This window comes from Beta vulgaris, chromosome 8 (assembly GCF_026745355.1).
Source record: "Beta vulgaris subsp. vulgaris cultivar EL10 chromosome 8, EL10.2, whole genome shotgun sequence".
In the NCBI taxonomy this organism is placed as follows: domain Eukaryota; kingdom Viridiplantae; phylum Streptophyta; class Magnoliopsida; order Caryophyllales; family Amaranthaceae; genus Beta; species Beta vulgaris.
Genome location: NC_079209.1, coordinates 38,104,668 through 38,118,373, shown reverse-complemented (window position 1 = coordinate 38,118,373; position 13,706 = coordinate 38,104,668). Strand labels below are relative to the sequence as shown.

Genomic DNA, 13,706 nt, shown 5'->3' with positions numbered 1-13,706 from the left:
ATTTAGTTTATTACACTTGATCGAGGACAAAATCCTTCACAATCAGGATAGGATCACTCTGAGGTAGATAGAAAAGGTATTGAGTAAGAAGTTATCATTTGTGTACTTTTTTATAATAGTGTGATGTGGAGCTTTCTAGTTTCATGGGTTAGGATGCAAGAGTCTGAGTCAAATGTTTGCTCTGATATGGGACACCATGATCTCTATAGAATAAATGTCTTGATGCTAGTTCTTGGCAGTAGCTATTGCGGTGGTATTCATGTTCTCTTTTTTATTAAACATGTGAAAGATGTTCAAGTAGTTTCATTTCTACAATATCATTCAATAGCATGGCCTGGGATCAAGTGACTTGAATTGGTAATGTAAAGTTGACGATCAAGGGTTGTGGTGTAATTTAATCGCAACTTTGATAATTCATTGTGTTTATATATAATAACATTGTTTTTATGTATTAATTTTAAGGTCAATATATCAAAGTGGTGTATTTGTGATCAAAGCATGGTTTATAGTTTATAGAGTTTTGATATGCTTCTAGTTTACATTTCTTTGGTAAATTTCTCTAATGTACCCATGTGATACCTCCCTCCCCCTCCTAGAAACTACTAAATATCTCCCATACCTTTCTAGTTTAGATCATGTGTTATTCAATTTCTCTCTGTTGCATTTTGCTAGGTCTCACCATGTAGGCATGTATCGTTAATTTCTGCAATAAAAACCATTTATGAGTTCTTTTCTTGATTGTTTACGTGTGTTAAGCACCAGGTGTTTTCCATGATTTTGGTTTCTTAGCAAACAATTATGGGAAGCTAATTCTAAAAAATTGCAAATTTCATGTGCTAGATAGGCATAAAAGTAAGGATGGGACTACTTGTTGGGAACCGATTGCTGAAAAACAATATGAAGAATTGAAAAAACTTCATGACACTCACATTCAGGGGCATGGTGAGGATAATCTCAATGTGAAAGATGCTTACATTAAAGCTTTAAAATGTAAATCTGGGTATGTGAGAGGACTTGGTCTTGGAGCTCGACCACCAAAAAAAGGTAGAACTGGAGAGAACAATGAACGAGTTGTCTACCCAAGTTGACACTCTTGCTGCATCAAACGAGGAACTTAGAGCATCAAATGAACATCTAAAAGCATCTAATGAAGAGCTTAAAGCATCTAATGAAGAGTTCAAGGCATCCAATGAAGAGCTTAGAGCTGAATTTTCTAAATTGAACAAAAAAGCTATTGAATGTGAAAAGAAAATGAGAGAAGATATGCTGAAAATGTTTGAAGACATGAGATATAAGTTTTTTAGCTTATTCATTATTATACTCAATATTATTAATGTCAAAAAATTTCATTGTTTAAATCATCTTCTTATTTAGTTTCAAGCTAATTAAAGACAAAATATCTAGATTAGGTTTTACACAATGCTCTGGAGGATAGATAATAATTTTTTATTTTATCAGGAACAATGGTTAATGACTAATTATAACGTTTTTTATTTTACCAGGAACAATAGGTCGTGAATATTTTCCGAAATTAGCAGAGGGGAGCTATGATAAGGCTTTGATTATGTGAATTTCTTTGTAGATTATGGGTACTGCTAATTAGTTTTTTTTTTAGATTTACTTTGAATTATATGTTACATTGAATGTCAAATTTGAAGATTATTTTGTTGTACTCCGATTATATGCAATTTGTTATTTCACGAATACATCTTCTATTATCTCATACTTTTGTTTTTAATAGGTTCATCTAATATATATGAACAGGGGAAAAGCTTATAGATTACACGATAACAATAATTTGTAGTCCATACCAATTTGGGCAACAAAATAGAGTTCGTACATTGTCATTTTAATTTAGCGTGTAATTGAAAAATATGTACAACAATTCATAGCCTAAAATATTTTGGGCGACGAAACTGGTGTTGCCCAAGACATCATGTCATGTAAGACTACAAGATATAATGGGCGACAAAAAACAGTAATTGTTGCACAAAGTTTAGTATGGGCAACGACTTAAGAAACTCGTTGCCTAACTGTCCTCATAAATGTGCAACGGATATGGACTCGTAACACAAAAGACTATTATGGGCAACGAATGTAACTCGATGCCCAAGATGTGGTTTGTGCAACGGCTACAATTTTCGACGCACAAAATACAATGGGCGTCGAGCCTAAGACGACGAAATTGGCACGCAAAAATTTCGTTGCCCAAACCTTTGTGCAACGAACTTGTCTCATTGGGCGACGAATATTTTTGTTGCCCAAAACCTATTTTCTTGTAGTGACCCACAGCTTAATGAAAACTATCAACGAAAAACCACCTCTCTCCCTGGTATCTCAATCTCCCCCACTGTCTCAACCGCCTCCACCCTCGTTTCAAAATCAATCGCATGTTCTTCACTCTCAAGTTCCTCTCTCATCTTCCCAGATGATTATGAGGAATTCCACAAGTCAACCTCAATCAATCTCTCCAAATCCTGCCTTAACTCCACAAATTCCCCCTCAGATTTCGGTTCAAATAAATCCCCCAACGTTATTAAACCTATTCCCTTCGTACCTTCAACCACTCCTATGGAGTTCTCTTCGCAACCCGTTAACTTCATCAAAAATGGGAATGATGATGGAGACCCTAAAAAACCTGAATCCCTCGAATCCATCATTCATAGCCCTGGCAGGAAATCAAGCACCTCGTCCTCAGGGCCAAAGAATGCTCCTTCCTCCTCCCTCAAACATTCCCACCTTTCCCTTGCTATTAAAAAGCCACGGACTAGATTTAGAGTCGACCCAATTCAACATAGTCATGTTTCAAGTTCGAAGAGAAGTGGTGGGGTTACAACTCGAAACTCGTCACTCCATGTTTGGCGAAGGAAAAGCTGGAAATCAATGCGATGATAACCCCGATCATCTTGACGGACATCTGGAGTCTGGGCATGTCTCAAATTTGGAACGATTGGGAGCAGTTTCTCCCTCGTTCATCGATGAAACGGAAGGAGGCAATGAATAATGGTAGTGTGCCTCAAGCAAAAAACTTACCAGATCTAAACATGAAAATAATAGTCTGGAACGTTAGAGGAGCCTCGAACAATGCGTTTGTTCCGCATCCTTGGGATGTGGTCAATCCTTCTATGTTTGTTATCTTCGAAACAAAGGCGGAAGAGTGTCGTGCTAGACAAGTTACAAGACTGTTAGGGTTTGACGATTTCAAAGCTATTCCTCCTCATGGGTTAAAGGGGGAATCTGGATTATGTGGAAACGTACTATGGAGCTGGTTAGCTGGAGTGAGGTTTCGCCGTATTACTTTCACTCTTTGTTTAAATTTAGCCCTAAACATGCAGAGGTTCTCATTACGGGTATTCATGCTCCATGCATGGCGAAAGAGAGACATGAAATTTGGCACAATATGGAGCAAAACTTACCCCCAGATCAAGTGCCTTGGATGGTTGTGGGGGATTTGAATAAGGTTAGGAGTCAAACGGAGAAATCTGGAGGTAGAGCGTTTCGTTCTACGCAATGTAGGGATCTAAACTCTTTTATGGATGCGGCATGTTTGGTGGATCTTGGCTTTGATGGCAATCCCTTCACATGGACAAATGCAAGAGAGGGTACTGCTTTAATTAGAGAGCGTCTGGATAGAGCTTTGGCTAATCATACCTGGATCGCAGAGTTCCCTGGAACTCAGGTAAGTCACTTACCTAGAACCTACTCGGACCACTGCCCTCTTTGCATCAATCTAAATATCTCTAAATCTTCTTCGAAATATTATCCTTTTAGATGTAAAGAGGCGTGGTTAGCACATCCTGAGTTTAAAGACTTTTTTATTAATAACTGGCTAAAACCTAGGGTGGATTATATGACTGGTAGGCAAAAGTTCTTGAATAAAATTCGTTTTTGGGATGGACATGTTTTTGGTAATCTGACTTTACAAAAAAAAGAGAATTTATGCAAGGCTTGATGGGATCCAGATTGCACTTTCTCTTCGAAATTCAGTTTTTTTAGTAAACCTGGAAAAAACCCTCCTTTTGGACCTAAATAATATTCATCAAATTGAAAGGCGAATCTGGGCTCAAAAAGCAGGTTTTTATTGGCGCAAATTTGGTGACTATAATACTAGATACTTTCATGTTTTGGCCAAGATTAAAAGATCAAAAGGGAAGATACATGCTCTTCAGGATCTAGATGGAAATTGGATTTATGATGATGCTATCCTAAAATATTTAGCTAGGGATGCTTTTATTAAAATTTTCACTTCGAAACATATTTGTAGTAGAATTACCTCTTCTTTTGTTTCTCCGGTTCACATCACGAATGAAGAAGGGGTCGAGTTGTTTAAACATTTTTCTGCTGAAGAGTTGGGTTTGGTCATTAAGTCCATGGTACCTCTTAAGAGTCCTGGTCCAGATGGGATCCAACCGATTTTTTACCAACAATGTTGGAGTCTTCTCAATGATCAGTTGGTCTCATTTCTGAATAATTGTCTCGATGAGGGTATAATTCCAGAAGATATTAACAAATCATATCTTTGTCTTATCCCTAAGAAGGAGGCCCCTTGTTCCATTAATGATTTTCGCCCAATCGGACTTTGTAATACTATTCTAAAGTTGTTCACTAAATCTATTGCGTCCAGAATTAGAAGTCTGATGCCTAAATTAGTTAACCCTTTACAGACTAGTTTCATTATGGATAGAACCATTGATGAAAATATTATCATCATTAAAGAGGTGGCTCATTTGTTTAATAAAGCTAAAAGAAACAAAAATATTATGGCGCTTAAGATTGATCTCACTAAAGCCTTTGATAGCTTAGAATGGGCATTCATTAGAGAGACTTTAGTGGGCTTTAACTTTCCATCTCCCCTGGTAAAGGTTATCATGAATGTTATCACCTCTCCTACAATCTCTATTTTGTGGAATGGGGAGATAACTCCGAATTTTCAGCCTTCAAGAGGTATTCGTCAGGGTGATCCTCTTTCACCTTACATTTTTGTTCTTTGCATGGAGAGGCTTAGTCTACTTATTCAGGATAAGCTTAACCTTAAATTGTGGAAACCACTGATGATTGCTAAGGAGGTAGGTCTCTCCCACCTTTTTTATGTTGATGATGTTTTTCTCTTTGGGAAAGCTTCTTGGGCAAATCTGGATGTTATTTTAGGGGTCTTAAAAGATTTTGGTGATCTCTCAGGTTTATATCTCAACATTTCAAAACCTACGATCATTGTCCCTAGGAAAATGGATCATAATGTTAGGCAGTCAATTGCTAATCATTGCTCGCTTCATATTTCCTCAGACTTTGGTAAGTATTTGGGGGTCAAAATTTCACCTACTAAGCTTAGGAAGTCTGACTATTTGGGCCTCTTAGAAAAAAATAAAGATAGGATTCGAGGTTGGCAGGCTAAACTCTTAAACATGGCAGGTAGATGTACTCTTATCAAATCAGTTCTTAATATATACTTATCCCCTCTATGTTATGCAAACTAATATTGTTCCTGTAGGTGTCCTGAATGATTTACAAAAAGATGTTAAACGTTTCTTGTGGAATAAGGTAGGTCAAAGACACTACATTTCAAGGACTTCTTGGGATCAAGTTTGTAAACCAATGATGACAGGGGGTCTGGGGATTAGGAATTTACGGAATTGGAATACCTGTTTCATGGCTAAACTGGGGTGGAAGTTTCTAACTCAACCGAATAAGCTTTGGATCCAGATTTTGAACTCAAAATATTGTAGAGGTACCAACTTTTTAGATGCAATGCCTAGTCCATCCCACTCAGGCATTTGGAGGGACATTCTAAAAGGTAAGGATCTCTTGAAAAAGGGGTTAGTTTATAATGTTGGTAATGGGGAGGACATATCGTTATGGTTCCATCACTGGGTTGGGGATGAACCTTTGTACAAGCATCGAGACATTATTATTCTGGAATCAAAAGCTCATTGGAGAGTGGCCCACATTATTCATAATGGGACTTGGTATCTGGACCAAATTGCTCCTTTACTTTCACCTGAAATTGTAGACTCCATTAAAGCTATCCCTCTTCCTAAATTTGCTTTGGTTAAGGATGGGTTGAGATGGATTTTTTTCCAAAGATGGTCAATTTGATATAAAATCTGCTTATCATAGTACAGAACTTAGCGACCACAACTTATGGCCCAATCCTAGTTTATGGAAAAAATTGTGGAAAATTGATGCGCCTTTTAAATACAAAATGCTTTTGTGGAATGGAGTGCATGGTATTCTCCCTACTGCTGACTTTTTGCAAAAGAAAATTCCACATTTTGATCCCCAATGTCAATGTTGTTATGATCATACTGAAACTCATTTACATCTTTTTAGGAATTGTTTTCATGCTAGCATCATTTGGAAACGTATTTTTCAATCTTTTAACTTAGCCAAAACTGTGGATGTAACTAGTTTTTTTAATACTGAATGGAATGACTGGATATTGTTAAATCTTATGCAATCAAAAGCTTGGCTTCGAATCTTTGTTATTGCATTCTAGCATATTTGGAAGAACAGAAATAAAACAGTTTTTGATGGAGCCATGTCAAGGTCTTCAACTCAATATAACCACTTCCTTATTGATCATATGCATAACAACAATGTTTTTCAACAGCAGAGCAAGACAACGCCAAGAATCAATCAACCTATTGTTTGGAAACCACCAGTTCATGGTTACCTGAAGCTGAATACGGATGGTGCATGGAAATCAACAAACAAAGCAAGTGGAGGTGGAGTTATTAGAAGGACAGATGGATCATGGTTCATGGGTTTTTCGATCAGGTTTGATTCTATTAGCCTAGCTGCTGCAGAATTAGCAACTATTAGAGAAGGACTTTCGATGGCTAAAGATCACAACATCAGTAGATTGGAGGTTGAAACTGATGCTCAGGCTCTGAAGATCATGATAGATAGGGCAAAGAAGGTTCCCCATCATCAGTTTCATGCTATTATCTATGATATTGTTAAGCTGCTGAAAACTAACTGGGTGGTAGTTTTTCTACACGCGAAGAGGGACGCAAACATAGTTGCCCACAAGCTAGCAAGGTTTGGAATGGATATGGACATGGACAAGGTTACTCATACATCGCCACCACAATGTGTTATGCAGGATTATTTGCAAGAACTAGTCAACCCAATAGCGTAACTAGGTTTAAGATGGACTTTAAAAACTATCATAAGCTGGATAATTTTGTGATGTTAGTTTCCAGTTATAGCTGTATTATGACTCTATGGTGTAAGTGACTGCTTTGTTGGAATAATCGGTTCGCAAAGGCAGAAAAATAAGCTTTCAAATACTGTGCCGTGATAGGAGATCACTGACTTGAAAGCGATTACGGCCCGACACTGGTGGTTATCGATCTTGGCCGGAATGCTCCCCAAGGTTAACACAGTAGCTCAGAATGCCACCACTAGCAAACTAAGCTTTAGAGAATAGCACGAAAACCCAGGAAGAGAGAAGAGAAGAGAGAAGAGTGTTTGTTGTTTTGTGTCTCTGACTGAACAGAATGGCTCTGATTTTATAGGGAAGAATCAAGCCAAAAAACGGATAGTAATCAAGACAGAAATCAATGGGCGGATAATTAGGGATTGCCATGAATACTGTAACGGTAAAACGTTACAGAATTCCAACGGCCACATACGCGTAGCTCCCGGGTCCAAAACTTTAGTTAAGTTAAGTTTATTCCCCAAAGCCCAAAGCCCAAAGCCCAAAGCCCAAGGCCCAAGGCCCAAGGCCCAAGGCCCATGGCCCATGGCCCATGGCCCTGGCCCGGTCCGGGCGGGCGGCGCGCGCGTGTGTGATAGCAAGCCCAAACCAACATATCATCCAACCACAAAAGCATCTCTAGTCACAACTCAATAGATGGAAGGAGAGAGGAAGTATATAAACATGAGAAAACTCCCTCCCACAAGCAATGTGGGACAAACAAGAAAATGAGCCAAGGCTTTTCCAAGCCTTAACTCCTACAATCCCCCACAAAGGCTCAGAAAAGCAAAAGAAATTCCTGGGTAAGGAAAGGAAAGTACTTAAGCACCAATATCTTTCGATTTGAATTGATGCATAGTGAAATGAGGCAACAACTTACTATCTAGTGAGTGAATTACTCTTGAACTCACCAGAGTTCCGTTGAGACCCCCACAACACATACCTACCTTAAGATCGTGCAATCTCCGCGATACATCACAAGCGCTTTATAGCCATGCGCATTCCTTGGGTCTAATAAGTGCTCTAGAAAGACAGCCCAGTCTTTCATAGAAGGCGGCTTAACCTCCACACTTACGTAGGTAGTCCATCAAGTGTTTCTCAATAACACCACCCCGAAGGGATATGGAACTATTAAGAGCAAAATGCTCAACCTCTCAATGTATATCCATCAAGTGCGTCTCAGAAGCACCACCAATAGGCTATGGATAAAAGCACTACCATGTGTCATAGGGATGGGAAATGTAGTGCAAGTTAAGATTTCATGGCTTCGTTTGACCACAAACGGGTATCCACCATAAGATCTCAACTAATGGGCTTTAGCCCCATCCCCCTCGACGACTCTAGGACAACTCTCCTAGATAACCCCTTAGTAAAGGGGTCTGCAAGATTTCTTTCGGACCTCACATAGTCCAAAGAAATCACCCCATTTTTCAGGAGTTGTTTGACGACTCCATGTCTGATCCGTATGTGTCTCTTCTTACCATTGTAGACACTGTTCTTAGCAACACCAATGGCTGCTTGAGAATCACAATGAAGAGAGACAGGTGAACTCTGTCCACCCCATAATGGAACATCAGACAACAAGTTTCTCAACCATTCAGCTTCTTGCCCTGCCAACTCGAGGGCAATGAACTCAGACTCCATGGTGGAACGTGCTATACAAGTCTGTTTCGAAGACTTCCACGATATAGCACCACCACCAAGGGTAAACACATAGCCACTAGTTGAACTGATCTCATCATTACCAGATACCCAGTTTGCATCACAAAATCCTTCAAGAACAGCAGGAAATTTAGAATAGTGCAAACAAAAATCAACAGTTCCTTTTAGGTATCTGAGAAGACGATGAAGGCACTCCAGTGTTCATTACTAGGGTTATGTGTATATCTACTAAGTCTACTCACTGCATAAGCTATGTCAGGTCGAGTACAGTTCATGAGGTACATCAAACTACCTATGATTTTCGCATATTCACTTTGAGAGACACTTTCACCTAAGTTCTTGGTCAAATGAATACTAGAATCATAGGGAGAACTCACTGGAACAACATCAAAGGAATTAAACTTTTTAAGCACCTTTTCCACATAATGAGACTGGCTAAGGGAAATGCGACCGGAGACTCTCTTAAGTCTGACTCCTAAAATCACATCAGCTTCCCCAAATTTTTCATCTCAAATTTTGAAGACAAGAAAATTTAGTATCATTAACCACCTTTAAGTTGTTACCAAAAACAGCATGTCATCCACATAAAGACATATAATCACACAATCTGATCCTATCAATTTTGAATAAAACAAGAATCAGAATTGTTTACAATGAAACCATTTGACCACAGTACTATCAAATTTTTCATACCATTGTTTTGGTGCTTGTTTGAGACCATATAAGGACTTCCTCAATTTGCACACTTTATCTTCTTGACCTAACACCACGAAACCCTCAGGTTGAGACATGTAAATCTCCTCCTCTAAGTCACCATTCAGGAAAGCAGTCTTAACATCCATCTGATGTATAACTAAGTCATGAATAGCAGCAAGAGCAAGCAGGGTCCTAATAGTGGCTATCTTAGTCACAGGAGAATAAGTTCAAGTGATCTAGTCCTTTCCTCTGAGTGAAGCCCCTGATGACAAGCCTAGCTTTAAACCTCTCGATAGTTCCATCAGGTCTCAATTTCTTTTTAAAGATCCATTTACTATCTATGGTCTTTGATCCCTTAGGTAAGTCAGTCAACTCCCAAGTAGAGTTAGACACTATGGAATCTAACTCGCTCTTAATGGCCTCTTTCCAAAAACTGCATCCACAGATCTCATTGCCTCATCAAAGGTCTTTGGGTCCTCTTCTATCATGAAAGCATAAACTAGTTCATCACTCAACAAGTCAACACAAGAACTTTCAGATAGAAAAGCAGTAACAAAATCAGAACCAAAGTCTTTTGCTACTCTAGGTCTCTTACTTCTCCTAGGCTCATCTACGACAGAGGAACTACTAGCATGCATGTCAACTGAACTACTACTCAAAGTCAAATCAGCAGGAGTATCACAAGTAGGTAGAACATCATGCGTAGAACAAGTAGATAAATCAACAGCAGGAGAAGAACAAGAAGGCACAGATGCAACATCACCTTTTTTCAAAGGAAAACATGTTCAAAAAATCAGCATCTCTGTACTCACAGATAGACCTATCACTCAAAGACATGAATCTATATGCAGCATGAGCATAACCAATGAATACAGCATCAAAAGTCTTAGGTCCTATGTTTGACTTTTTATAGTCAGGAAGCCCAACTTTGGCTAGACACCCCCACACTCTTAGAAAACTCAAGTTTGGAGGATAACCCTTCCATAGCTCATAAGGGGTCTTATCTAATCTTTTGTGAGGAACTCGGTTAAGAACATGACAGGCTGAAAGAACAGCTTCCCCCACATTTCATCAGGCAACCTAGAACTTACAAGCATAGCATTCATCATATTTTTCAAGGACCTATTTTTCCTTTCAGCTATACCATTTTGTTGGGGTACATAAGGAGCACTAAGTTCATGAATGATTCCCAATTTCTCACAATGGTCATTCCAAGAGAAGTTCTCATATTCTCTACCCCTATCAGACCTAACCCTCTTGATTTTCCTATCAAGTTGGTTTTCTACCTCGGCTTTATACTTCAAAAAAGCTTCCCCTGCCTCACTTTTGGTCTTAAGAAGGTATAACTTAGTGAACCTCGAGTAATCATCAACAAAGGAAATATACCAGAATTTTCCTCCTCTACTTCTAGTGTTCTGAAAGTCAGCTAAGTCTGTATGAACCAATTCTAGAAGTTGGGTGGTCCTTTGAGTCACAGTTTTGCAAGGTTTCTTGGTAAATTTTGCTTCAACACAAATAGGACACTTAGAAAACTCGGTTGAGGACAGATTAGGAATCAATTCTAAGGTTCTTAGTCTCTTAATAGAAGCAACATTCACATGTCCTAATCTACCGTGCCATAAATTTAAAGACTCAGCAATATAAGCAGAACCACAAACAGTTTTATTAATAGCAGATACAGAAGAAGCAACATTTAAAATAAACAAACCCCCACTCAGATACCCTTTCCCCACAAATTCCCCTCCACGAGTCATTACAACCTTGTCAGCCTCAAAAACAATTTTTTCTCAAGGGCCTCCCAAATCAGTTTGGATGACTTATGAACCATGAACAAATCAAACAAATTATTAGTCATCAGATTAAGGAGATGGAAACGAACTGTTTTATTATCTTTTTCATATTTCAGAATTTTATCCTCATTCTGTTTAATGACAGCAGCAGAAGGAGAATTTGAATCAGCAGTAGCCGTAATGGCAGTGGGACAGTCACTGAACAAGACATAGTCAATATCCAGTTGCTCGAAAAACATAAGAAGTTTTTGAGCCCAGCGTTTGTAGTTATTTCCATCAAGGGACTCAAGTTTGGACAGGTGAGCCATTGATTTGGTTGAACTTTCTGCCATTGCAAATATTAATAATCGCTTTCAAATTGTTGGAATAATCGGTTCGCAAAGGCAGAAAAATAAGCTTTCAAATACTGTGCCGTGATAGGAGATCACTGACTTGAAAGCGATTACGGCCCGACACTGGTGGTTATCGATCTTGGCCGGAATGCTCCCCAAGGTTAACACAGTAGCTCAGAATGCCACCACTAGCAAACTAAGCTTTAGAGAATAGCACGAAAACCCAGGAAGAGAGAAGAGTGTTTGTTGTTTTGTGTCTCTGAACAGAATGGCTCTGATTTTATAGGGAAGAATCAAGCCAAAAAACGGATAGTAATCAAGACAGAAATCAATGGGCGCGTAGCTCCCGGGTCCAAAACTTTAGTTAAGTTAAGTCCCCAAAGCCCAAGGCCCTGGCCCGGTCCGGGCGGGCGGCGCGCGCGTGTGTGATAGCAAGCCCAAACCCAACATATCATCCAACCACAAAAGCATCTCTAGTCACAACTCAATAGATGGAAGGAGAGAGGAAGTATATAAACATGAGAAAACTCCCTCCCACAAGCAATGTGGGACAAACAAGAAAATGAGCCAAGGCTTTTCCAAGCCTTAACTCCTACATGCTTTATTTATATAACCCCTACTTTGTGTTAAAAAAAACATAGACAGTTTGACACCGTTATAAAAATCCCGCCTCTGCAAGTTTCAGGGTGACAACAAAATATTTCAAAACAAGTGGAAAGAAACCCATAGCAAAATCCAAAAACAATACTCCTGTATTTCAATATGTTGTTGCAGATAGCTTTCTCGCTAACATATGTGGCGCCAAAATCACCAAAAAAAACGACCCCTTACCTTATTATGAGATTAGGCCACTTTTTTTTCGTTTGCTGAGCTCCACTGAAAATTCCCACTGTTCTACTCTCATCAGTCATGGCTCTCCTAATCAACACCATAAACACAACAACAACAACAACATCATCACTCTTCAATCTCCAATCTCTTTCATTCCTCAGCTCCTTTCCTCCAAAACTCTCTCAATCAACGAGAAAACCTGTTCGATTTCGTGTGTCTTTTAAAAAGTTCACCATCTTTCAGGAATTAAACAATGGAAACGAAATTGAAGACAATAACTCCAACAAGAGTTCAGAAAGTCCCTCAATTCCTCAACGAAAGAAGCGATTATCGGAGCAATCATCGTGGGAAGCAAAGGATGCCAAGGGGAATGATTATCTCTATAGGCTTGGTGCTGAGGCTGATAATATCAACATTACTGTTGGTGCTAGGTCTGGAGTCATTGATGACCTCTTCGCTGGCAATTTCCTCGGCAAAGACTGTAATGCTTTTTAGTCGCATTTTTTTGTGTTGCTAAAATCTCAATTATATTTTAAACAACATATGGAATTAGTAGTTATCACATATATTAACATCATTTAGGGTTTATTGGATGTTTGAAATTTCAACAAGTCTATCTGTCAGGAGTTAATCACATATAATTTCTCGGAAAATTGTCGATTTTCCTTATGTAGGTATGGTTTATGATTGAGTTTTCTGATATGCCAATATGTAAGATTTTAATAATTATTAAGGGTGTTTTTGTGAAATAATGTCATATTCTTAATTATAAGAGGTTGACTTGAGACAATGTGACTACTAATTCTAAATGAAAGAAATAATTGTTAGAGACCCGGGGTTTCTTGACCTTTTGTAATGGCTATGAAAGTTTTATTCATGGAAAGAAGATGATAGATATGTGCAAAGAGAATCATGTATGACAGCACATCTTGAAAAGAAATATTCGAAACAACACTTGCACTGTGTTTGGTTAGCGATCATGAGGAAGCATTGAGAGAATTTGGTTTAGGGGAAGGAAAAAGAATTCATCAATTGTCTTGCCTTCCTCACTTCCATGTCCAAATGAGGAAAATGAACCTTCACATTCCCTTCTCTCCAAACTTATTCAAATACACTGCAAAGAAATTTAGGTGATCAAAGATAATTGGAGAAAAACAATGATTTATCTGGTAACATCACAGCAACAAAGTAGTATAT

At 38.6% G+C, this 13,706-nt stretch overlaps 1 protein-coding gene across 1 annotated transcript in view; it reads left to right on the top strand.

Annotated features, from left to right (window-relative positions):
- Positions 1-12,416: 12,416 nt before the first annotated feature.
- The window catches only part of LOC104901412 (ribulose bisphosphate carboxylase/oxygenase activase, chloroplastic), a 28,918-nt gene continuing 27,628 nt past the window's right edge, over positions 12,417-13,706 (top strand). Inside the window, exon 1 of the mRNA XM_010688985.4 lies at positions 12,417-12,990. Coding sequence (XP_010687287.1) covers positions 12,588-12,990 — 403 coding nt within the window. The 5' untranslated portion in view covers positions 12,417-12,587. The remainder of the gene's footprint in view (positions 12,991-13,706) is intronic.